Source organism: Fukomys damarensis, unplaced genomic scaffold (assembly GCF_012274545.1).
Source record: "Fukomys damarensis isolate Sample0158 unplaced genomic scaffold, DMR_v1.0_HiC HiC_scaffold_19, whole genome shotgun sequence".
Lineage (NCBI taxonomy): Eukaryota > Metazoa > Chordata > Mammalia > Rodentia > Bathyergidae > Fukomys > Fukomys damarensis.
The window spans coordinates 21703307-21730592 of record NW_022900931.1 but is presented as its reverse complement, the minus strand read 5'-3'; the positions used below and the strand labels follow the sequence as shown (position 1 = coordinate 21730592).

At 40.8% G+C, this 27286-nt stretch overlaps 1 protein-coding gene across 4 annotated transcripts in view; it reads left to right on the top strand.

Annotated features, from left to right (window-relative positions):
* Itpr2 (inositol 1,4,5-trisphosphate receptor type 2) overlaps window positions 1-27286 on the top strand; it is a 416582-nt gene that overhangs the window by 353373 nt on the left and 35923 nt on the right. For 2 of the 4 annotated variants that reach the window (XM_010615034.2, XM_033766295.1), the window contains 4 exons: window positions 2592-2684; window positions 12821-12951; window positions 14032-14197; window positions 21334-21494. In XM_010615034.2, the coding sequence (XP_010613336.1) occupies window positions 2592-2684; window positions 12821-12951; window positions 14032-14197; window positions 21334-21494 (551 nt within the window). Of the gene's footprint in view, window positions 1-2591; window positions 2685-6103; window positions 6144-11358; window positions 11538-12820; window positions 12952-14031; window positions 14198-21333; window positions 21495-27286 lie in introns of those variants that run through there. The other 2 variants (XR_004518150.1, XR_004518151.1) reach the window with 2 other exon arrangements.

Genomic DNA, 27286 nt, shown 5'->3' with positions numbered 1-27286 from the left:
AAGTTGATAATGTATGATATTGTTTTTCTTAGAATATCTCAGAACAATTATGTTGCACTGAAATGTGTTAGTAAAGTCATCCAAGCACAGGATAGAATTGTCAAATACATGGATTAAAAATTATTAAGCTAGAGATACTCCTAGATTTCATATCTGGGGGTTAATCTTTGTCTATAGCTATAAGAAACATTATGTCCCTGTTCTTCCTTAAGAATTGCTTTCTCTAGGGCCGGGGATTTAGCTCAGTGGTTCTGCCACCTGCCTTGTAAACACAAGGACCCTAGTTCAATCCCCAGTACCCCCCAAAAAAATTTATTTTCCAGAGTTTTACTGCTTTTACATATTTGGAGGAAAATCTCATATATAAGTGCCTTCCAAGCTCTACTTTTATTAGACTTTTTGTGAATCATAAATACCTGCTCTCAACAACTGTTGCATTTTAATTTGCTAGATTAGAGGCATGATCAGATTGAGTTACTTAATAGAGACTAAAACTGGAGCGTTTTAAGTTGTGAATTCAAAATGTGCACAGTAATTGTTCTCTTATGAATTCAGTGGTCAGTGTTTTGTATTATTTAAAAAGGAAGTTGGTATCATGAGTATAAGTGTTTTCCTTCTAATTACAGAAAATACTTTTTTATAAAATATACAACACTAAAACTAACATTTCAAGCTCTTCCATAAAAGAAGGCATGCACATTCACACTGAGAGCTGCTCCATAAGGCTTTTGTAAATACCATGGACATCAAACACATGGGAGCAGCTAACAAAGCGAAGTTCATCATCCCCCCACATTGCTTTTGTCTTATAGATTGAGAATATTCTTTACTTACAAAGTTGACTTTGTGTATTGAAGGAAATTATTGAGGATAACAAACTCAGGTAGCAAGTGATATCGAGATTGCAAGAGTATACAGTTCTTCAGTGAGCATAAAGTAAAAATCAGAAAACCAGTAGGTGGGAGCAAAGAGGGGCAGCTGAAGAATTAGAACCCAATAGCAAAAGTACAGGTGGCAGTGGGAGGGTGAGGAATTTGTAAACGACACTGGTGACTTACAAGAATGCAGATCCTATCTCCAGCACCAGAGAAATAAGAAGCCTACACATGAGCAGTGTCCAGGGGTATCTGTGTCTTATACAAGCCCAAGAACTTGGCGGGAAGTTTCCACTAAAAAGTGGAGGTGACAATGCCTCTTGTATCTGTCCTCAGTCCCCGTCTTAGTGCCACCTTCTTGTTTCTTGCCATCCTTTCTTTGCCCCCAGAACACCACAGGAGCTCCTGTGTGGCTTTACAACCTGAAGCCTCTCATCTGCCCTCAAAGATGAGTCATTCAGACCACTGCTCGGATTCAGCCTCACATTGCAGCTGCAGTGGCTGTGGGCTGCTTGGGCTGGCAGCTCAGGGTACTCAGCCTGCTCTGTCCCTTCCCTACCAAACTGGACCTGGAATTGCCTTTGGTGCACAAATACTGTGACTCCTTTAGGTGGCCCCTTCTCAAAACAGCTGCTGTCTTTGCTTTGTAGAATTCACTTTTCCCTCTCCTGCTGTACATTTTGTAAAACCTTTACTTCACTTTCTTCGTTCAACTGTAATGTAGGTAGCTCTCTGTGTCCCCTAACTGATTATAAATTCTCCAAAATCTCAGCTCTGAGTCCTTACAGCCTGGTACGATGCCTCTTTAAATATTTATTAAGAGAATTGGCCATGAGAGCACATTACAGAGCTCCACCTCTCTCCCTCTCTGACCATCCAGCACACACCCCTGTCCCACCCCAGTGCTGACTGGGATGTGCCACGCCCAGGGGCAGGGAGAAGCGGAGGTGGCATCTGTGACTTCCCTTCCCCAAGGGGACCCGGCTCTCTAGACTTCACTGCTTGCGTGGCTGGCAACGTTACGTCTAATGCGTGCCCCACTCACCTTTCCTCCCAACTCCAGCTCCCACTTGTCACTTCTACTCTCTTCTGAGTTTTTGAGTCAAAGAAATTTCTTAAAATAAGACCTGGTCTCATATAAACAGGAGTTCTGTTCGGGGCCAGGGAAACTGTGAGCCATCAGGAAGATCGGTTCTTGGGAACTATGGAAGAAAAGAAAGATTCCAAAGAATCTGGCTGGAGATTCATCCAACCTTGGGTGTTCGCTGCCCTTTTTCCTGGAGCCAGTCCTGTACTTTTAGAACTGCTGCTGCCTTCGGATTCCACCACGGCTGTAGGGACCCGCATCTGGTGTCTTGGAGCGCAAGCACCACCAAGTGCATTGGAGGGATGTGTTCCTGGCATCCCAGAGCAGAACCCTGAGTGAAACATGATCACACATGGCGGTTAAGGTCTATGGTATTATGAATACTTTATCTCAGCCACTTAAAAACGTATAAAAGGCTTTTAGCGGGTTGGCCCGTGAATCTACTCTCTATTTATAAAATTGCTTCAACAGGCAAAACTGCTTTCAGAGTTACAGACTAACTTACCAAAGGCTCTAGGAACAGCTGCACTGGAGCTCAAATGTCTTTAACTGAGGTGACTTGATAACTGTGTGTTTGTTTCTTGTCATTCGCAAGCTTGTCCCTACTTCCCATTCTTGTGTCTTCTTAGGTAATTATGAAGTTCGCACTGTGACCTTGATGTCCGTGGTGGAAACGTGTGAAAAGGACAACTGCTCAACCACTGTACCGGCTTCAAATAAAGGTCTGTAGAAAGCACTCCAGTCCCTGTGAGCTTGATACTTCTGGTTTTATTTGGTGTTATTGCCCCTGAGGGAGCTTCATGCGAGAATATAAATAGAAGAATAGATGATAAAAAGAACTAAGAAAATTCAAACCAGGGAAAGGATTGTCTTATCTATCAGTTTGAACACCCACCCTGTTCCTTCTATTGTTTGCATGTTTGAGAATTTAGCAGTCTTATCCTATAGTGTGTCTTGCTAAAGCTCCTATTACCATATGGTAAACCCAGTAGATGATTCTCCTTTTGACTTCAGAGCCTTTGACATCAAACACTTGGCTATAATCCTGGACCTGCCACTCTCTAGCTAGATGTCTTGTGTATGCTATGCAGATTTCATGGATTTTTGTTCAAATGACTTGCAAAAAGAGAAAATGAATGAATGAATGAAAGTTTCCCTACATTCACAGGAGAAGGGAACCATACCTATAAAAATACTTTGATAATAAATTGTTCTCTGAGGATGTGACAGAAATCTAGAAACAGTGCTGCATGTTTCATGAACCATAAAAGAAATTAGTGCTTTGTTTCTTGAAGCAGCAAAGGTATAAAGACTGTGTGTCTTAAAAATATTTCCAAAGTTATCATATATAAATAGGAGCAGATTTAGCATGAGTAAATGTGTTGTGTCTATGAAGGGCAAAATTGGATGGAGGCAAGATAACGTAAGAGTGATATAAGGGTGCACTATGTTCTTTTCTGATCAGAGTGATACTGTCTTGTTTCCTAAGTTGCCTTTTTCCTCAAAATGTTGAGCTATCGCTTGGGTAAAATTGGATGGTCCCTTGTAGTGACTAAGTATTTCATGCATTATGATCTAAAGGAAGAATTAAACACATGAATTCATTCCTTCTATCCACTGACCCAGCTGCTGCAAACACTGGGAGCAGCTGCTCGTGAGACTCCTTCCTCTTCCCCTTTCCCTCAATTGAGTCTTCAGTAAAAAGCAACTTTTTTCTAGCTTGTGTGGTCTTATTGTGCTCCATAGTTTCTAAAATCTTTTTATATGCATCCACCAGTTTAAACTCCTCCAATTTCTTCAGCCTTCTGCACATACAGCAGTGACTCTAGATTTAATAATCCAGTGAAGCCATTGACTGGTGCTGTCTTGTCTTGGTAGCGGAATTTGAGATCACATCACACTTTGTCTTACTCTTGCTAAAGTGCCATTTTTCACTGGTTTAGCTGTTGAGCCTTAAATTATCCATCCTATAGTCATATAATTGGGAGTTTGGGCTTTCATAAATGAATCCATGTTGTTTATTTTTATGTCTGCTCACCTATGATCTAAGACCTCACACACTGTCCAGGGAATGGATTTAAGTTTTTGGCCAGAAGAGCTTTGGAAGAGGTTTGGGGAACCTTCCTGTTCTAAAGTGCTGTGAGGGCTGGGGATTTAGCTCAGTGGTTCTGCTGCCTGTCTCACAAGCACAAGGTCCAAGTTCAATCCCCAGTACCAAAAGAAATGCTGTGAGCTTCAAGATTTGTTTATGGATCTCGGTTCTGCCAAGCAATATTTTTATTTCCTCTCATGTCATTCTCACGTTTGATAAGCTCTAGAAAGGAGTTAGCGAAATCTGATTTGCTACTTTTTTTTTTATAGCTCTTGAACTAAGAGTAGCTATAAAGATTTTTAAAGAAAAAAGATGCAGTGGAAACCGTATATGGCTCATACAGCCTAAGATATTTGTCATCTAGGTCTTTACCAAAAATAATTTCAGCTTCTGCTCTAGAAATTTCCTTAAAAAAGTGCTGTGTGGGGCGGTCACTAAGGAGTGGAATCATACACGTAGATGGAGATGGCCATGTCTTACGCAGTTGTCCAGCTACAGAGAAGTCTTGTTATCTGGGTCATGTTTTTTCATCATTTCTCAAAATATACAATGAAATTACTTATCAAAGCCCCCTTACCATAGTCCACGTACATAGTGTGTGCCTCATTCCCAGCTTGAGGGTAGTCCATACCTACACTGGCTTCTTTTCATCTCCTTCTTCGCATTCTGTCCCTCTAAGGATCCACTCTAGTGTTTTGACTTAGCATCAAAGTCTTTTATCAGCAGTTTGGAGAATCTGTGTCAATCTCGGATTCATCTCTACTGATGCTCCTCCCCTCTTGTCATTGTCTGTGATTTTATTTCAGTAAAATAAATTTCAGCTATTTTGAAATCTTGGACATAGTTTAAAAGGCTGGGTAAAATTAAATATCTTTTTGGCCACTTTGATTTTTAATTGATTAGCACCAGTCCCTATTATGCCTTTTCAATTCAACATTATTTCTCCTGAGCAGAGTATAAAAAACAATGTGCTAAGCATTTAACTTTTTTGTTAAACACAAATAGTTTAACATGTTCCCAAGTATAATCACCTTATGCTGGTATTGGTCTTCTACCTCTGAATATTATTTTCAATTTAATTGCCTTTATTTTTAAAGCGAATATACCATCAAAGCAAATATAGTACGGATTCTCCATCCTTGGATTTAACCAAATGTGGATTGAAAATGCACAGGGAACAACTTGTTTCGATACTGAACATACACAGACTTGTTTGGTCATTATTCCCTAAACAATACAGTATAACAACTATTTATATAGTATTTGGATTGTATTAGGTATTATAAGTATACTCGACATGATTCAAAATATGTGAGCATATAAGTTTATGTAAATACTGTGCCACATTATTTAAGGGACTTGAAGCATTTATGGAAGTGGATATTTGTGGGAGTCCTGGAACTGGTGCCCATCTCATGGATGCCACAGGTTAGCTGTACTCTATGATTTTAAGAGAAAATTGCTTTGCCAATAAGCCCAAAACAAAGCTAGTGCTCATTCTTGCAGAGCTGATACAGAGGCCAACCCAGCAGGCTCAGAAGAGCACAGGAAGCAGTGATGTCACCCCCAGCGTGGTACCCATGCTGTCCAAAGCACAGTGAGATCACCGCCAGGACCCCTGACCTAGAATAAGACCTTCCAAACTGTACAGAGCGTGACGAACCCCAGCATGGTTGGCTGCCCAGCTTCAGTTGGATATTAGGCTTTATACAATCCTCCAGGCATTGTTATGGTTCAACCAGATATACTATTGTAACTGTTTCATACGTTATTACTAATTGTGACATTTAAATCATAACTTTTTAAAAAATAGATATTTTTGTGAAATAGGAGAATGTTATGTTGATCAGTACAACTTCTCAATGGTGATGATGATAGCACTAATAATAATAAAAACTAACTTCCTTCCTTCCTCTGTCCTTCTCTATCTCCCCTCCCTCCCTCCATCCCTCCCTCTCTTCCTTCCTTCCTTCCTTCCTTCCTTCCTTCCTTCCTTCCTTCCTTCCTTCCTTCCTTCCTTCCTTCCTATTTTCATTCATTCTTTCATAGAGCAGCATTTCTAGATCTCTACTCTGGGCCAACCTCCATGGTATGTATCAAAGAAACTGTGGGTTGAAAAAGCAAACATGACCCAGGTTCTTTATGCAGCTTGGAAAATATTGGAAGAAGTACAAAAAGTTACACAGTCAGGCAAGTACTACAAGCAGGGCTAAGACTGATAGTCATGAGACAACCTGGCTATGGGTTGGTTAGACAGAGAGAGCTTTCTAAAATGGCCTGTTTAAACTGAGACTTGGAGGATGAGAAGGAGCCAGGCAGGCCAAGAGGAAGGAAACTGTGTTGGGTACAAGGAGTGCGGTCCCACAGCCCTTCAAGGACCTGGACAAGGCTGCTGTCAGGACTGTGCTAGTCACGCTGTGTGCATGATGCCGTTTAATCATTCAACACTCCGTGAAACAGCGGTACTGCCATTGACCCTCATATTTTAGGTAAAAACACTGACGGTGCCAAGACCTTGCTTAAGTAATATGCCAGGACCACATAGCTAGTGAAATGATGTAGATCCCTGATTCCAAAGCTTATGCTTTAGTCTTCAGTGTCTCATGGCCTCCAGAGGATAACTGCTATAAATTACTTCTTCCCGAACTAAAATTTAGAGATTATGAAAACTCTTCCTGACAGGTTGTCTTTCACTGAGTAGGTTTAGGTTAGTTTTCTTTAAGCATGTTATCTGCTGAAGGTAATTTCCCGAATATAAATATTTAATGCCTTGACTTGCTTTTGCTCCCTCCCCGCCTTGCCTGGGAGCAGTGGACATTGTGAGGGGGGAGATACAGTACGTGTTGTTGGTACTAGAGGGGTACTGGTGGCACCTAGTGGGTAGAGGCCAGGGATGCTAAATGTCCTGCATTGCGGAAGACAACTCACAGCAAAGAGTCACCCAGCCCAAAATAATATTGTTAAGGCTGAGAACCTGTGTTCTGTTGGATTATTGATTTGTGACTTGGAATACAAACTCTTATGACAGGCTTCCCATGAAAACCGCTACAATACTGTTATGCATAGAACTGCAGAGATCTAACCCTCACTTTTTCTCTGACTGAGGGAGACAGTTCTTCCTCCCAGGTGCATGGCCAGCAGAGCAAGGAGTGGGGAAAAGGCAGAGAAGATTTTGCAAGGAAGCTGTGAAAGTAGGGAGGAAAGCCAGGATTCCAGCTGGCTAGTGGAGGAGTTTCGGCGCTGGTGGAGTGTGTGTCAGCGGAGGTGTTGCTCAGTCTCCTCTGGGAGCCAGAGATGGTGACAATAGCTTTCACAAATAGGTTTTATTCCTGAATCGGTATTTGAAAGACAGAAATGCCTGCGCTCATTTATTATTTCTTCTCTATCCTTTGTGTACTTGACATGGCAAGTGTTAAAATTCGCTTGATTGAAAATGCTTTGGATTTGGTCTTCTGGCCCTTGCTTCCTTTAAATTTTGGCTGCATATATTTAGCCGTGAAAGTAGAGTGAAAGCTAAAACCTGGTGTTTGTTGTACAGCATGTGTTGCTTAGATTTAAAAATAACTTTTCTATGTCTAAGACCAGGATTAAATTTTAATTTGCACGCCCCAGTGTGCATTTGTGAAGGCCTTAGTTTGTTACCTGGTGGACAGCAGGTCCACATTACAAAAGGCCCAGACATACACGGTGGCGTAATAACAAACCTCGTGGTGACCGGGGTGAAGAGCGGCCAACTCCCGGAGGAGGCTCTGTGGCTGCGAGCACAGCCATTGTCCCTGCAGCAGAAAATGCATGTGGTTACTGGCAACCAACAGTGGTTGGGAGGCGGACCACCAACTTGTTATTTCATTTACTGAAGACAAAAATTCCCAGACAAAAATATTCACTTTTTCAAAAGGCCCTCCCAACTGATTTTTGTAGAAAAGCAAGGCTTTTTTTTTTTGAGACAATTTACAAAATATAATCAAAATTATTTTGTAGCTAAAAGCCATTTGACTGTATAGAGGACAGGAGGAAGTTCACAGATGTTTAACATTTATGAGTAATTCAAATGTAATGTTTTGGTATTTTACTCTAATAGAAAAGATTGATGAATACCAGAAACCAGTCAGCCTAATGCACTCTACATTTTTGCTTCCCACGGGGTGCCCAGTGTTTTTAATTTTTTTTTCCTGGTTAAAATAGTTTAAATCAGCATTTTCATAATGGATGGATTATAATTAAAGCTTAAAACTAACAAACAAGAGGTTTGCAAGTCTTCTTAGACTTTCAAATGAATCTCAGTGACAACCTATTGCTTTCTCAGAAACCATAGACACTGAATAATTATTAAATCAGAAAAAGTGGCATTAGTAAAATACTTTCATTCAAGCATGTCTGGTATTTTTTGAAATCACAGACTAACATTTAAGAGAAGAGGGAACCATTGCTGAACCAATGTTACATTTTTATTCCTTTCCTTATATGAAATGTTTTTGTACTGTGAATTGAGAAAATAGTTTATTTTACCCATAGTCAACTGAAAATGAATTATTCAAGTATCTAATTTGTTACTTGTGTTAAAACTATAGCTTTTTGTAAGACTTAACAGCCATGTGTTAATCATAGGAGCAATTAAGATAGCTACAATTTATGGAGTCCCAACTACAGGGTGTACAAAGTACTGCTCTCAGTTCCTTTCCTGTAGCTATTCAGGTCTTTTCAGGGTCTCTACACTGAACATCTATTTTCACTAATTTCTTCCTTCATTTGTAAACAGCCCTACTCTTACCTCTCCTGTAGCTCCCTCTGTTTTTGTGGTCAGCTGGTCACCACTGGCTGGATCATTGTTCTTGCACTCGAAATCTTATCTGCAAATACTCATAGGCTCTGCATGAACCTTCTTCTGGATAGGATTTTGTTATCTCCCCAACTCATATCCATCTCCTTCCTTTTAGCCCCAGATTTTCCTGGGAAACATTCTGGCCTTCCCTCTTTTCCTTCCACTCCTGGATGAACCACTTTTCTTCTTCACCACTCGCCATCTTCCTAATTAGTTCCTCCTAATGACCTAATTGTTAAATCTGGTGAAACTTCTCACTTCTCCTTGCCTTTGATGCTTTCATAATTTGACTTTTTTCACCAGCCCTTCCAGATGCTTTATTTTAATCACTCTCTTCCTTAATTTAGCCATAGTATTATCCTAGCTTTCTTATCGCCTCTGATCTTTTTTACATGTTTTCTCATCTTCCCATCCCACAGCATAAAAACCATCTCAGATTCCTTCCTTCTCTTCACTACCCCTCCTATCCAGTTCCTCCTTCTAAACTGTCGTTTTTGTCAAACGGGACCATCCCTTTCCCGTGTCACCCACTGCGGGGCAGACCCTGCGTGATTTTTAATGCTGCCTTCATGCCCAGAGCTTGGGCTCGCCCTCTCATTCACCCTTTCCTGTTCTTTGCTGTTATTTTGGTGAAGCCTCCACATGGCACATCATGCCTGAATTACTGCAGCTGCCTCCTCCGTGGTCTTTATACCTCTGGATGTTCTTCCCTTAATTCATCCAGTTTATCACCGTTAGACTGCTTGTCAGAAATCATTGCTTTGAGTATTTTCTGGCCTGCCCCCAACTCAAGATTTCTATAATGCTCCATTGCCTGCCCAGTCAAATTCAAACTCCCTGCAGAGTTCTCCATTTGTTACTCCCGCTCTATTTTCCACACCCTTCTTGCATACTTACTGATGTATTTGCTGTTCATTGCACAAGCGTACATCCATCTACCTTGGGTCTTTCTTGCTATGCCGTGTGAAATGCCTCCCTACTCAAGTTTTAGTCCCCTGGCTATTCACTCGGGGTCTTCATTAATTATCAGGACGTCTCTCAAATTATTCACTTTATGAAAAGTTTTCTCACCACGCTGATCTCTTTGCATCACTTCTGTGGTTTTTGTTGTATGCTACGTTGTCCTGTGTTTTATCTCCTGCAGTTTCACCAAGTAGATGGTAAAGCACTTTGCCCCTGGTGAAAGTTCTCCGGCGGCTTTCTATACCTTTCCAAATGAAGTTGAAAGTCTCTTCTTGATGGATGAAGCTCTCTGTGGTCCACATCTTCAGGACTCCCTCGCTCCTCTACATGCAGCGAAGGCCAAGTTATTCCTCTCCACCCGAGGTCCCCCCAACAGCCCGTGCGCATGCTTCCATGTCTCTTTGCCTTTGTTCATCTCGTCTCATCTGTCTGGAATGTCTTCCACATTGATCTGACTGGCACGCGTGCCATCCTTCAAGGCTTCACTTGGGTGCCACTGGCTTTCAAGACATCAGTACTCCATCCTCTGAGATACAGTACTCTTTTATTTGTGTGCTGACTCACCTTTCCTGGGGACCACACATCTCCCAGCAGCTGGAACGCTTTCGCCTTTCAAATCTGTATTCCTAGCACCTAGCTGAGAGCCGTTGGTATAGTGAGAGGGATGAAGCAGGAGTGGTAGGGAAAAGGCCAGCTGGGTATTCAGGTAGGCACAAAGTAGAATTTGCCAAGACTCAGGGCCTGAACTTCAGCCTGCAGGCCTGGGGACTCTGCTGACATAATGAGAGTAGATTCATCTCACCATGGCAGAATCTTACTACCTAAGTTTGTAGAGACCCTTAATTGTGACCAGCATACCTGTGCACTGATTGTTAGTGAGCAGTATTACTGGATTGGTCTGGCATGGACTTTTTTCCAGTTTCTATGCCCTCAGAAAGCCAACTTGGTCATACGTTTATAACCAATTTATTTTATTTTGCGGTGGCTAATAACCTGAGTTGTGTGTGAACTTTATCAGCTCACTTAATAGAGAATAAACATCCTCACTTATAAATTCTTGGAAAAAGATAGGAGTACTTTGCTGTCACTTTTTTTTTTCCCCAGTACTGGGGGTTGAACCCAGGGCCTTCTTACTGAATGACATCTCCAACTCCCTTTTATAATTTTTTTTATTTTAAGACAGGATCTTGGTAAATTGCCCAAATTGAGCTCCAAACATGCAATCCTCTTACCTCAGCCCTCCAGGGTGCTGGGATTATAGGTATGCGCCGCCACAGCCAGCTTCCCATCATTTCTATGTACCGATTAAACTGGCACTTAACTCATCATTAGTACACCCTTGTGACCTGACCAGGCAGTCCCTTGAATAAATAAGTGTACATCCTGCCACTAAATGTGATATTGCATTGATTGAAAGGCTGGCAATAGACATATTCCATATGACCTTACTAGAAAGCCATTTTTCTCTGTTAACATTCTCTCGCACATTTCTAACCCTTTTTCTTCTCATTCTTCTTAGTCATCACCTTAGAGTCTACCTCCATGAGTCAGGACCTAACTGCAGCCTTGTCCACTGCTCTGTCTGCCTGCCCTGTCTGTTCTGCTGCTCTGACTGCCACTGCCGCCAGCCTTTCCTCTTCCCTGTTGCTCCTTCCTCCTCCTCTCTAAGCCAGAACATGCCTGGGGCTCAGCTTGATGGTAAGTGACCATGCACAGCTGCCACTGTCCTTGATGCTGCATTTGAGTCCTCCTAGCCAGGAGTGGCCTGACCTGTTTAAAAAGGGAGAACCCTAGGTGAAAACATCAGAATCCCTCATCCGTATGCTGTTAAAATAAAGTCAGTCCAGAAAGGAAACATCAGCCTTTTCATAACTGTGTGCTAAACATGCTGTTAGTCATGGATCACAGAGACAAAGTTAGATTGTTTTTTTCTCTTTTATTCTGGTGATTTGTTTACCCTCACATCTTAACACGCAGAATGTAGCTGTGGCATTCCTAAATTCAGTACTCCTGTTGTCCTTCAGCTGGTAACCAAACAAAATAAACAAACCCAAAATCCTTTCTGCTCATTTACTAATATTAGAAAATTCTGGGGCCAGGGATTTAGCTCAGTGGTTCCAGCACCTGCCTCACAAGCACAAGGGCCCGAGTTTGATCCCTGGTACAAAAAAAAAAAAAAATCTGATTCTAGTATCTACTGTAGTGTGAATTTTTCACTATTTTAAATGGTTAGGAATTATATTTTAAGTTTGATAATTATAACTTTGAACAAAATTAGTCCAGCCTAGGGAATTTTCTGTCTTATTATGTCTTTTTCTCCATTCCCATTATGTCTTTCTCTCCTTTCACATTTCTCCGTATGTAGAATTTTTCAATAAATGCATCGTGCTTCTCATCAGTAGCTCCAAGTTGTTCCATAGGCAAAAACTAGCAACTTAACCAAAACAATGAAAGAGTAAAGGCTGCCCAGTCTTAAGGACTTACTGTGCCTATCCCAGTCCCTGCTCAATATTTACACACCTTACACCTACTCTTTGAACAGCGCTCTGAAGGTTTAATCCCTCAGTAGACCTGCTCATGTCTTAGGTGAGGATATTGAGGTTCTGTAAGTTGCTGAGTCCTGCAACAGAGCAGACATCTGAAGCCAGGTTTATCTTGTTTGCTGTTCACACTCTTTCCTCAGCAAGTCTTGCCTCTTGGGTGCATTTTTAGAGGTTTTCCTAATGTCTCCTCCCACCCCGATGCACTGTGAATATTAATCTTCTTATGTGTTGGCCTTTTCACCTTTTCATATTCCACCCATGGAAGAAAAAGTGCATTTCAGGACATTAAATGTGTGGCTTTATCAGTGTCAGTCGCCTCCTGACATGGCTTCAAAAGCACTGTGTCATGGCACAGTTAGACATAGCTCTTTGGAAGTAGATAATGGTACATTTTTAAAATGTAGGTCTGCCATGTGTTTCATCTGTGCGTTTTTGTAGCTGATGAAGAGTATGAAGACGGGATTGAAAGGATGTGTGACACTCTCCTCATGTGCATTGTCACTGTGCTGAACCAGGGCCTCAGGAATGGCGGCGGCGTGGGAGATGTGCTGAGAAGGCCGTCGAAAGATGTAAGCCGGAGGAAAAAGAATTTTTATTTTTTTGCAAGATGCACACAGTTATCTTTTGGTAACCTTTATTAGCAGCATTTCTAAAATAGCTTTGGTTTTCAGGGTCATATATTCATTAAAGTATAGCAGTAACAGTTAAAACCAATTAATTGTGCACTAGGATTACATAGAAATAGCTCATGTCCTAAAGATCCCTGTGTGCTGGTAGAATTGAAATGTTTCCAAGTCTGAGCTGTGTACTGCAGTACAGCAACAAAAGCATAGCCCCAGACTTTATATAGGAGTTGATTATTGCATAAGCAACAGTAACTTTGCCTCCTCTTGTCTATCCGACTGCTCAGTCATGAAGATTTACTGTTTGCATCTGCATAGGAATGACCTTCTTTGTTTGTCTATGATGCCTATAAATGTTGAATAAATTCCAACAGGATTCACATGTTAAAATGGCAAAGTAGAAAAATTTCTCAATAACTGTAAAACATCAAGTACTAGGTGGGAGCTATTCAAGGCATAGCTCTGCAACCAGCCTATTGTATAATGTTGTCAAATCATTTAACTTTATAAGCTCAGGTTCCTGCTGTTAAACAACTGGATTACATGATCTGATCATTAATGTATATTTTAATTCTGTTCATCAGGTAGAAATAAGCATGAGATGTATATACTGTACTTGACCTTGCTATACCAAGGACAAATCATCCTTCAGAAATTGACAAATCCTCAGCTCCCTAATCTCTGAGTTTTGGAATTAGTATTTAGCTGCCTTTTGTGTAAGGGTCTAGGATCAGGGCCCACTATGCCAAATGTATCTGGAGAATGACATAAAAAGGGATTTCTAAAGAAAGATACGCCCCTCCATTGGGGCAAAAAGGTCAACATTAGGGGAATGAAAGGGGTCTAGGAACAGCACTTAAGTAAAGATGGAAAGTGGATTTTATTTTCCTAACTGGGGATATTATTTATATTTATTTAACAAAGGTTTATTGAATATATTCTTTATGCTAGGGAATGTGCTAAGTCAACATGCCTTACAAGCAGTATGTTTCCTATGTATTTTTAAGCATTTCTTTTAAATTTTAGGAGCCCTTGTTTGCTGCCCGAGTGGTTTATGACCTTCTCTTCTTTTTCATTGTTATCATTATTGTTCTTAACTTGATTTTTGGTGTTATCATTGATACCTTCGCTGATCTTAGAAGTGAAAAACAAAAAAAAGAAGAAATTCTCAAGACAACTTGTTTCATCTGTGGTAAGTGTTCTTCAGATGCTAAAACAGTAGATGGATAAACTATTTAGCAGGAAAGAAGGAGTAAAATTATTTTTATTTGTCATGTTTTTAGAAAAATTATTTCAAAATGAAGGCTGGCAAAAATTTGGATTATATAACCGAGTACTATGCTGGAATTCTCTTCTCCCATAAATAGAAGAATTGAATCCCAAGATATCCTGTCATAGTTTCTGCAATTTATATATGCAAAATACCAAGAGGTTTCACTAAGTGGTCAATAGGTTTCTAAGCACAATAACATACTAATTACACAACAAGTGATTGTTATTTTATTTTGTCAGATTATGCATCCAAAGATTCTTTTTTTTAGCTGCTCGACCTTTTACTCACTGACGCCCCTGTTTTAGGATTTTGATCTGGACCTTCTCCCAGTTTTAAATCAATCCCCTGCCATGTACACACGTACACACACATGCACACACACATGCATACCACTCTCGCCTCCCCTCCATCACCTCAGACCCACCCAGCCTTCACTTTGCTGTCATCATTCTCCTTGGATCTCCCCCATTCTCCCTTTCCATCAGCCCTTTCTAGCTTCAGCTCTCTCTACAGCTGGTCTTCTGAACACTAAAGCCCATCTCCTTTTTTGGCTTATCACTAATTCTTGTTATATTCACCCTGCATTTGTCCATGTTGGGCTGAAGAATCTTTTGATAAAAGTTACAAAGCAATCACCAGACTTCAATATGGCGTCACACTCTAGAACTTAAACTGGCTTGCCACAAATGCTTTCACTCCTGACTCATCTTTTGCCGACTGTCTTGTTCCCCTCCAAACCTTTCCTTCGTTCGGCCAACAGTTAGAGGTATACCAGGGAATAATGTGCAATAATATGCTGTTTTCCAGGGGAACGTATGTGAGTTACACATGCCTTCATTTATTATGAGAGACGAGCACAGTAAAGAGCACTGCTGTCTCATGTGCCAGGGACATGATTGAGAAGCTTCCAGGGAGTTTCAGGTACCCAGATGAGGGACAGCTCTTCAGGCTGGTTTAGGAAACCTTGACCAAGAACTGGGAAAGCTTCTGAGAAGACATGGGACTAGAGCCAATGGTCAAAGTTGACAAAGATCAAAGTAGGTAGTGACAGAATGGCCAGGATGAGCAAAGGCATGGAGTGAAGAATGGCACAGTGAGGGTCTTCACTTCCTTTGAGAAGCGCGGCGTCACTGGCTATGAAGTTCAGAGTGAGGTGGGCCACAAGGAAAGCTTGATCAGGTCATGCTTGGCCTTTTGGGTCAGGCAGCTTGAGCTTTATCCCATGGATTCTAGAGGATGGCAGGCTACTAAAGGTTTGTGAGTAGAAGAACACAGAGTCTAATTTTTGTGTTAGAGGACTGTGGAAGCTATGGCAGGTCCTAGTAGCACACACCAACTGCAGTGTTCACTTTCAACTTCCTAAGAGCACCAAGTAGAACAATGTGAAGGAAGCCAGGAATCATCTGGAAATGACAAGAGAAAACTTTGGGAAGAAAAGATTTAATTACCAACCCTGCCAAAGCAGAGAAGGCTAAAAAGCCTGTAGAGTTCTCATTTAGGAAGCTTTGGTATTTTGGGTAGAGCAGATTGCATAACTGCTAAGTAAGGATTTGCTAGGAGGAAATTGAGACAGAAGCAGGAGTCTTCTGGGTTTGTGTCTAGATTAGATGGGCAATGTTGAGATGTAGCAAAGGAAGATGACCGGCAACATTTGGGAGTTTGAAGAAGAGAGAAACATACCTAGAAACCAAAGACGACCCTCTTTCAATTTTGGAAGAGAAATAAACTACTTTTATGAAAAAGTGAATTAAGTTCTGTCTAGATTTTCCTGCTGTTGATACAAAATCTATCACTACTTCCATTTTCCACAAAAAGTTGGGTAGCTCCTTCCTTTCTTTTCCCTCTCAGCAGATCCATCAGCCATCTGAAAGATGATTCCTCTCTTCTTCTCTATCCTTAACCCTCATACGTGTCACCTTTCTGGGGACCACATTTTCCTCCTGTATCATCATCATGAAAATGTTTTTGCATTATTGAATGCTTACTATATGTGGCTTTTTACTTAATTTTAAAAAATTGTTCTAAAAGACAAGTACTGTGCATCTCTTCATAACAGAGATGCAGATGATATCAACATCTGAGCAGTCAGCAGTACAAGCAGGATTCAGACCCAAGCTCCTTCAAAATTTCACCGAACTCTCCAGTGTCTCAGTCAAGGTGAAACTCAAGGACAACCAGCCCTGGGGACTGATCCAGGTCAACAGGTGTAGTGATACAGGGCAGAACCACTGTGTGCAAGAGTTGGTCCCACCGAGGAGAGAAGATACTGTCTTTGGAACCCTTCCTGCATGACCTTTGGTCTTTGGTGCTGCTCCCTAGAAGCTCTTACCTTCATGGTCATAATCACTATGATGTCAGGTGCACCACCTCTAAAAAAGGCCTTCTTCTGAGGGACCAAAAGGATGAGAGCCTAATTCTAAAACATGATCCTGTCCCTCACATTGTAGTAGTAAGACACACAAACAGCTAATGAGTACACCATTTAACCATGACCCTTGCTTCTCTGTGTCTTCCCTTCACTGTCAGACTTCTCTGGCTTCTCCGAGTAACTCAAAAGCCTGTGACTATAAAGTCCTTCAAACATGACAACAACCATCATTGCCAAACTTAAAAGTTCTTATCAAATTCCACTATTAATTTCCTGCTTACTTTTTATCCTACCTCTGATTGCTGTCTTTGGTTCCAAAAGAGAGTCTTATTCCTTCCCCCAACCCCTACAAAAAGGGTTTGCTCTTGTCACTGACTCCCTGCTTCTTCTCTCCACCTCCCTCCTTAACAGCCTACTGTACAGATTATTTCTAAATAATGGACATTCCTGCTCCAAGCTCTTCCTGGGCTTTCCCCCTCTATTTTCCCTTGTTCAGAGGGCAGTTGGACAAGCTTGTCTTCCTGGCAGCCAAAAATACTATGTCTAAAGCCAGTGCATCCTGCCTTCAGTCATCTCGGCTGGGAACTTTACCATCATTGTTAGCTTCACCTTCTTCCTCTTCCAGATACACCAGCTGCCGTGAGCTGATGAATCTGCTTCCACCACCAAATCACCTCCATCCATATAGTCCCACAGCCACACTTGGGATTTTCATACTCACTTTGTCTCATGTCCCCAAGTGACCTGCCCAGGGCTGCCAGACTCATGTCTCCATGTTGGATTCATCATTTCAAAAAGCCATCAGTGACACTGCACAGGCTACCCCTCCAAAGCTTATAATCTTCCCAGCATATAAGGTGCTTCACACTCTGCCCCCACCCCATATCTACCTTTTCATTCGTTTTTTATCCATTTATATCTAAAATTCCAGCCCAACCACAGCACTCACTTTTAACTTCCTCACTCTGTTCTCAGGTGTGGGAGAATGGTCTGTGTGAAATCCTAAACTCCTAAACTGTTGAGCTCATGCCCTCTCCCTACAACCAGCTCTAATACCATCATTCCATGAAGCCTGTTCTGATCCTGCTGAGCAGAGCACGCATGTCTGCTCCGAGATTGAGTCTCTACTCAGAAGCCTTCAGAATAAAGCATAGATACCACAGCTTTGAATTTTAAGATTTTTGTGGTTTGTGCCAAAAAATACCATTTCTTCTTAATTTCTAAGGGTTCTCTATTAGCCACACCAAAGGAACTGCCCTTCCCCAAAGAGGTCATCTACCTTCATGTAAAGAGAACACAGGCTTTGGAGTCAGAAATACTTTTCTTTAAATACTGACTGATTCTTCCACTAACTAGAGGAGATACCTTGAGAAATTTATTGAATCATTCTAAATCTATTTCCTTACATCTTTAAAGGTCATATTGGATTATTATAATTATGGTACCATATTTAGACACCAAGTTGTCGGTATCAATGGATGCTCAATGAAAATTAAGTACCTTTTATTACCATTCATTTTTTCTCCACCTGCCACAGTCATGTTCCAAAGTGAGATTTTTTTTCAAAACTTTATGCTTCTTTGCTACCTTTCAAAGTGTACCTAGTCAGAATTCGTTTTGCCTCCTTTATGCTTCCTTGGCAGTTTTTGTCACTTCTGGTTCCCCTGCCATATTTTGGATTAATTGATAATAGAAACATTTTTAATAGCCTTATTAACATATAAGCAGTAGGTGTTTGCAATGAGTTCTGGGAAATTCTATTTTAATATTTGATGTGTCTGTCTCTCTCTCTCTCTCTCTCTCTCTCTCTCTCTCTCTCTCTCTCTCTCATTGGTAGCTTTACCAACATACAGTTCACATGCTTTGTAACTCAGTCATGTAATGTCTATAATTTGGTGGTTTTTAGCACGTTCGTAGTTACATATATATCACTGTAATCAATTTTAGAACATTTGCCCTTCCCTTCCTTCAAAAGAAATATACTCTGCAGCGCTAGCCCCTCCCCAGCCTTCCACCCTCCTTGGCCCTAGACAATCACTAACCTGTTTCCTGCTTCTATACATGTGCCTATTTTGAACATTTCATACAAGTAGAATCAAACTTTCTGGTCTCTTGTGACAAACTCCTCTCACTAAGTATAATCTTTTAAATGTTCATATATATTACCATGAATCAGTACTTCGTGCCTTCTTATTGCAAAAGAACAATATTTCATTGTATGACTTTACCATAGTTTGTTTCTCTTCATTAACTGTTGAACATTTGGGTGGTTTCCCCTTTGAGCTATCACGACAAATGCTACTATGACCATTCATGCGCAGATTTTTGTGCAAATGTATTTTTATTTCTTTTTTGTGAATACCTAGGAGTGGAATATGCTGAGTCATATGGTAACTCTATGTTTAACCTTTTTAGGAACTGCCAAACTGTTTTCCAAAAAGTAGCCACACTATTTTCCATTTCTACTAGCAGTGTATGAGGGTGTCAGTTTTTCCACATCCTCATCCATGCCCGTCATTATCTGGTTTTTATTATAGATGTCTTAGTAGGACTGTGTTTCATTAGTGAAACATTCTTAATTCACTCTGTGTTTTATGGAGTATCGACAGCATTCTAAACTGTTGGGACCACTGATGAAGAAAAGAGACGAATATATCTGCCCAGGAGAGTTTTATGTTCTACTGGGAGAAGAGACACATAATAAGTAATAAATTCTTATTCAAGCCTCTGTGTAAAATGAGATTTTTTCCTTTAGTGCTGCTTAGCAAGCATGCTGTGTTTGCACTTATTTTTGCTTCTTTACCAAATTGAGATCCAGTTTAACAACTTTCTCATGGTTTTACTCTGTTAGGGGGTGATAAACACTACAGTAAAAAAAGTGACGGGGAGTTTCACCAAAAAGGCCAATGTGTGTTAAATAGTGTGATGAAGATATGCCACATAAGAGTTTTCAGGAAAACTCTTGAAGATAAACTTGAATATAAATATGTTACCAGAGATTATCAGAGAGAAGAGTTTTGTGACCAGAAGAAACAACCAGTCTATAGCCCCCAAAAGCAGGATTCTCTGCTCAAGGAACAGCAAGGAGGCCAGGGAGGCTACATAGGAGTGAGCAAGGGAAAGGAGGGTAGGAGATGAGGGTGGTGACTTGAAGGCCCATTCACAGGATTTAGCAAATAAATGTTGCTTGAGACACACACTAAAGAAGTTCATTATTTATCTGAGATTCAAACTTAACTGGACATGATTAGCAACCCTACTTGAGGGTCAGTGTAAGGACTTTGGTCTTTACACTGGAGAGATGAGGAGGGAAGCCACCAGTTTACTTAGAACTTTGAAGGAGCCCTCTGGCTGCTGTGTTGAGAATGGGCCATGGAGGACAGAGCTAGATGCAGGGAGGTGGGAGACGGGCATTGGCCCACATGAGGGATGGGGGTGTCTCAGACCACAGTGGCAACAGCAGAGGTGGTGAGAAATGGTCAGATTCTGCATATGTTTTGAAGATAGAGCCAAAAGCATTTCTGCATGGATTAGATGTGGTATACGAAGGGCAGAGAAAACTCAAGGATGACTCCTAAGCTTTTGGATTAAACACCTGAGAGAACGGAGAAGGGTGGGTGGATTGGTTTCTGGGAAGATGCTAGAGTTTATTTTGGGCATGCTGAACGGTGATAGGTCACACAAGATGAGGCATAGCCATCAGGCAGCTGAATCTTATGTTGTTTTCCATAAAGATGTCCAATAACATAAGTTTAAAAGCCATCCCTTTGCTGGAGACAGATTTTTTAAAATTGATTGTGCTTTGTATTTTACTATTTAAAGGATCTTCTGCATGCCTCATTGGCCTTTGAAAAAATGCTTAGGGAAAGAGTAGCCAGGATTGGAACCAATTTCCTGGTTTCTTCTCCAGTATCTGAGCTGCCGAGCCAGACTCTGTCCCAACACCCCATTTTACTTGGCATTAGAATTTATTTTTCCATCATTGGTTTTCTTCATGTCCATTCATTTTCTTTCTTCCACTCTTCAACTTTGAGGGAAAAGAATATTACTACTCTGCTCCTTTTTTCAGAGTATCCCTCCAGAGGGTGAAAGATGTACCCTGGAAATTGAACAGACCACCCCCATCCCTAAGTGCCCAGAACATGGTGGTCTAGGAGGCCAGAGTAGTGTAAGTCCCTGTCACCCTGCTAGCTTGGATGACTGTCTGTGCTCATGTGCTTTTCACTGATTACAAGTGGCTTTAAAGAGATGACTCTCAGCTGCCTTCACTCTTTTAACCCAAGTCTTCAGCGAAGTGAAATTATTTTTTGGGTCCTGATTAGCAAGTATGCCTTTTCGTGCACCATCAATTTTACCTTTTTCCTTAGACTTGTGGTCCAATTTAATTTGACAGTTTTGATATGGCTATATTTAAAATTACCTGCAGATTTTACATCTATAATAGGACTGTGCATTTCCAGGGATCTAAGGGGGAAGAATAAATGTTAGTTGTGAAGAAATCTATAAACTATGGCTTTTCTTCCAGAGGTCTTGTGTATTGTGTTGTTTTTAATCATAACATTTTAAATTGGCATTCTCTTACATAAAGCCTTTTTTTCACAATAATGATCATGTTTTGTTTTTATACTAAGAAGTAAATGCCGATTAAATGACAAATTACATATATCGTATTTCCTGTGTTTTGCAGGACTCGAAAGGGACAAGTTTGACAATAAAACTGTTTCATTTGAGGAGCACATTAAGTCAGAACACAATATGTGGCATTATTTGTACTTCATTGTCCTGGTGAAAGTTAAAGACCCAACAGAATACACTGGACCTGAGAGTTATGTGGCTCTAATGATTGTGGTGAGTGATCAGAGTTTTAATGTGACTATATTGTATTTTGTATGTTTCCACCCTCTCTAGCCTAGCCTCTTCCCAGAACACGAAGGTTCTAGCAAGCAGTGTTGTTTTTAATTTCTAAATCAGGCTGTGTCAATCATTGAAGAACCTCCATATTGCCTAAGAATTGGTTCCCAGTAGACTTCTCGGTTATTTGACTAAATCTAACTCTCACATGCACTGTACCTTCCCTGGGATGTCTGTCACTTTCTGACCTCATGCCATCCATCATTGCTGATCTCCCGATGCCCCCAATCTAGAACTTTCTCAGGAATAAATATGAACAGAAGATTCACACTTTAAGAAATTCTTTGAATTTCAGAAATGAAGAGTTTAAGAAATTAAATTGTGTGTGGGAAGAGAATGATGTTCAACCCTAACTCAGGAGCTGAGCTTCCTGGCAGCGAACACTTTGGGTTGATGGGCCAGCTCTATTGATGGAGTAGCATTGATCTTGCCACAGGCAGTGCTAATAGCTCCTCGTTAAGATAAGCACAGAGGATGTGGTTGCCATGGCTTGAAGTTTTTTCTATCTCATAGAAAATTAAAGCTAACTGGCCTAGAGGGAAATTTAAGTTACAACTTTAGTGTATTCAGGTACACATTTAGTAAGTATAATTGCGTTTATACAAATTCTTGTTAGCATAGACTATCCATTGGATAGTTTTTTGTCAAAAAATCATCCTACAAAATTGTGTTAACTACCAGAGAAAGAGGCCTCAGAGGAAGCAGGATCCTCCTTGCTACCAGGTCAGAAGGTGAGTGATTAGTACTAGTGCTGCAGAGCCAGGAGAGAGACGCTAACAGAAGAACTCTCCTTCCCTCTGAGAGCTTTTTGGCTACTTAGAGAAGCACAGACAAAATAGCAGACAAAAACATGTTTGTTTGGAGGGTGACTTAAGTACAGGTTAATACAGTGATAACTTACTTATATTCTGGCCAATATGGATGTGTTCCAAGAGAACTACATATAAATTGAATTTTTCATGATTTTTATGTGACCGTAAGTTTTTTCTCCCTTCTATTTGACCTATTCTTCTATTTTTCTGTTTTTCCTATTCTTTATTTGACAGGAGAAGAACCTCCTCACTTTATTTCCCTTTTTCCTCTTTACCTCTTTTTCCCCTCTGTCCCTTCTAAGTCATGGTGGAGTGGGGATTAAAGATAATCTTAAGGGTTTGCATTCATGTGTACTGTTTATACATTCCTGATCTCATTTGTGAGGAACATTTCATTTCCGCTTGCTGGGGAGGGGAAAGCAGATCACATTTAGAATGTGACCCCACATTGCTATATTTATCCAAGTTTGAGTAGATGTAATTGATACATATTTATTGGGCTCCTTTTGTGTCTTTTGGACTCAAAAAGTTCAAGGAATACAGTGAAGATTCTGATGCAGTCTTAATCTACCAAGGAATTTTGAGCTTCATAATAGAGGAAGGAGAATTAAAAAAACAACAACAAAAAAAACCCCAAGGGTAGAATATACCAACTTTCTCCATGAGTTGGACAAATGAAACTCTGTGAAGGTTTAGTGTGACATTCAATTTGCGGGGGCGGGAATAATGGAGGCAGTGCTGCTGGAGAATGCACAGGACCAGGGAGGATTTGTGCAGATGGGGTTTGTTCTCTGTGTAAGAGAGAGTTTCTGTATGAAAAAGCAGCCTAAGCAAAAAGTGGGACAGACCCTTGAGGGATTGTTACTTCGCCCAGTTTCAGTGGGACTTCTAAGGCAGCTCTGAGTTGTAGGGAGAAAAAGTAGATTGCATCTTTGAGCCATCAGTACAAGCATTTGGGGGCCATTTCGCTAGCAGCAGGAAGCCACTGAAGGTTATAGCTAAGAGAATAATGTGATCGAGAGCAACAGTCAGGTGGTGGCGTGTACACTAATTCAGAAAGAGAAGCTGGTCCGGGAAGAAGACTTGCTGGCTGTGAAGTGAGACTAGAGAAGGGAGAATGATGTTAAGTGCAGCTATGAAAATATCGCAGTGAAACTCAGCATTCTGTACAATTAGTGTGCCCTAAATAAAAAAAAGAATCATGATCCAAAGGAGCACTGAAGTGGCAAAAGCATGAGTCTTATGGCTAGAAAACTGGAACTTGGGCTCCTCCTTTCTTTTTTTTTTTTGGCTTGATGGTCTTGGGGATTAGGGGAGTCCTGGAACCTGCCTGAGCTTAAACATCCTCCTCAAATGCAGAGAAACTGCTGTGTCTCTCACAGGAATGTTGTGAGCTCAGTGTCAGGTCAAGACTGCCTAAGAGTATGGGGACTTTGCCAGTGACAGCTGTCACTAAGACTCTCTGCACAGAACACTTGAAACCACAGACTAGAGAATGGTAGGAAGAGGGAGACAGTGTAGAGAGGGAAGAGAAGAGCCAAGACAGAATTTTGGGATGCCCACATAGGAGAAGAGGGAAGCAAGTGAAATAGGTAGAAAGGAGTACAATAAAAAAGGAAAAAGAAAAACCAGGGAGTAGTTTTCCAAAAACGAAGAGATGAGCATTTCAGCGTCCAAGTTGAGCACGGTCAGTTGCTGCAAAGAACACACGGAAGAGACAAGTCAAAGCCTTTCTGTAATACAGAAATTGCCAAGTGACTTTCCCAGAAGAGAAGACTGCTGTTAAATGCTGACCCATCTTTAGCCTTCACAATGAAAGCAGCATTTTGCCAGGCATTTGTGCTTGAATTTGTCAAGTGTCCAAGTACTCACCCGTGTCTCTGCCCATCCTCCTCGGTCAGAGCTCTTTCCTGAACCACAACAGGAGGCATAAGAGCCCACCAGCTTATTCCAACACAGAAGTTCTCATCTGCACAATGCACACCCACAGGAACAGGCTCTGGTCCTGAATATTAATGAGTAGGAGGAAGAAGGGTGGTGTGAGCGCACAAAAATTGTTCACATAAAAGTTGTTCATTTTCTGAAGCAAGCCTTTCGGAAATCTTAAAAATCTGTAGCTGACAAACCCAAGTCAGAGCCCTGTTACTCCCAGCTCTGTAGAGATTGTGGTTTTGGAATTCTGATCCTCCTGGAGAGAGAAAATTTTAGAGCACATAGAAAGTTGAAGCACATTGATAGTTTAATGTAATGACTGATTTTTTTCCCCTCCACTTAAGATGAAACAGTTCAGTAGGAAACTTGTCAATCTTATTTTTGCTACTTACAAATATGTTCATTTACCAAATTGATTTAGATCCTTACAATATGGCTTTGAGAGAAGTTTAAAATGCTTCATAATTGATATAGCTTTTATCTGCAAGGATTTATGCAAAAGAAAATGAGAATTCATCTGAGTTCTGCTTCAGTATTTAAGTAAATCTGATTTGTATCTTGAGGCCCTTAGAAAATACCTCCTTCCTGTTGGTGAAATGAGAAAAAACAAAACTATAGCAAGTTTGGGTGGTGTTTCTTTCTCTGTATGTGTTCTCATTTCCAGTGCTTCAATGTTATACTTCATTAGCATGTCAATTAGTAATATTTATTCTAATATATATTAAACACACTTTGTAAGTAAGGTAATATGTTGCTCTGAGGATAAGAATTTTAGGACACATACTGTGCCACTGTATCCATCCAGTAATAGAATCAAGAGCTTGAAATTTTGGGGGGTGGGGGGTAACAGGGATAGAACTCGGGACCTTGCACTTGCGAGGCAAACAGCAGAACTACTGAGCTAAATCCCTGGCCCGAGCCTGAAATATTAATCAGAATTTAAAACTGCCTTACCCCTTCCCTCTAACTGCAAACCGAGTTGTTTAATAGCCAGTAACACAAAACATCTTCTGGGATATTGTTAGGGAAGGTGGAAGTCAACTAAAGTATTTCAGGAATGAATTTTCTTCTGGCAAGAAAAGCCTCATTTTTGTTAAGACAATTGATATTTTGGGCTGGAATGCAATGGAAACAGAAAATGATAAGGGAGAGGAGGGACCATCCAGCAAGGTAAAAGTCATGAAAGGAAATCTAGTAAACCAGAAGAAAGTGTAAAAAAGGGTAAATCTGCCAGTCCTTTTTCATAATGGCCTTTGAGCATCGCTGAGCCCCTGTGCTTCTTTTATTACCCAAAAGATGATGACTGACAAGGAATAAACAAAATAGAGATCATTAGAAAAAAAAGTGCTCAAGGCTTTTAGCTGTTTCTCTAACATTTGGGGGACATTTTCAGGTTTCAGTGTTCATTGGCTGAGATAGTGGGGATATTCACTACTTGATAAATGGAGGGATCCAAACCAGAGCTGATGTAAAACATAGGTGCTGAGTTGCTGCCTCCTAATGTCCTGATGGCGCTGGATTTTACACCTGAGACCCTGGCTGTCCCCACTCCCACCACGACCAGTTGCTTTCAGGGACTGTGTCCTTCTGTTAGTGCGTTAACATTTCTAAGCTCGTCTGTCTATCTGATTCAGCTCGTAACTGCTTTCTAACATTGTGACAGTGTCAAGAAAACATTTAATTCACACTAGTCTGTTTTATGATGCTGGATTTCAAACCAAGGGCCTCACCCACGCCAAGCAAGTGATCTACCACTGAGCTACCGCCCCAGCCCCAGGAGTCTTCCTTAACACACAAAATGATTGTAATTTTCTCAAAGGTCATAAGCAGGTGTAAGTAGCTCTTTGTTCCGCACAGTGTCAGGGCAGGTAATATCTGTAATATGTATTAAAAACAATTCATTGAGCATTTTGTGCATGGTAGCAGGCGTGCTGAAAGTTTGATGTAGAAAGATACATTTAAAAATTAGTCTTTTCCCCCAGGAAACTCCAAACATGTATTGAATGAATAAATACGGTTGCAAGTGAATTAAATAGATAATTTCCTTTCAGCCTTCTGGTTGTTGGACATAATTTACAGAAAGATATATCAAAAATATCTGCAAGAGATTGGAACATGAATTTCTCATTAGTCAAATTCGTCTTTTCCCTTCTTTAAAAATCAGGAGATAAAGAGGTTGCAGGAAGGGTTACAACACTTGAACCACATATAATGAAGGCTGTATTAAAAATTGAGTGTCTGAGTTGAGAGATGCGGTACTGTAATCCCTCTGTGGTCTTCCTTGTGTTGTTGCAGCCCAGCGTGTCCCTTGCACACACAGATCTCAGGAGTGTGCCTCAAGTTACTCTAAGCAGAATGCCAGATATGTGGGTGGGTGGGTTTTTCAGACTAACTCCCCCTTAAGAAGCGATCTTTCCCTGCCCTGATCTCTCAAGACTTTCAAAGATGGGGGCCATCCTTCTGATGAAATAAAAAAGAAACCTAGGCACTCATTACTCTAGCCACACGAGGAAAGAGAAAGAACTAACGATTTTCCAGATGTCGTTTTCTGAGACTAGAACTCAAAATCAGTCTTGTTTAGTTAAACCATATTTTTGAGCGGTAACTACCTGCTGGGGGAGACGTTTGGGCCCCTTGTGGAACACATCAGATCATCTAAGATTTATATGCGCCCTACTGCTTCAGTGCCATTCACCAACTTAATTTCTGCCTTATTGTTATGTGTCAGAATTACAAAATTATATGTTCGGATTCTATTATTTCCAATTTACACTAATTATGTAATTGGATCTAATGAAGCCAATTATGTAACTGCTTAATTTTTAACTAAAACCGATTGTAAAGACTTCAAAATGTAATAAGACACTTTTTAAAATGTTTACCCGGTAAGGCAAGCCAAGGGGTCTCTACGTCTCAGAGTGCACAATTAAGAAGTCAGGTCCTGAGTTCAATCCCCGGTGCCAAAAAAAAAAAAAAAAAAAAAAG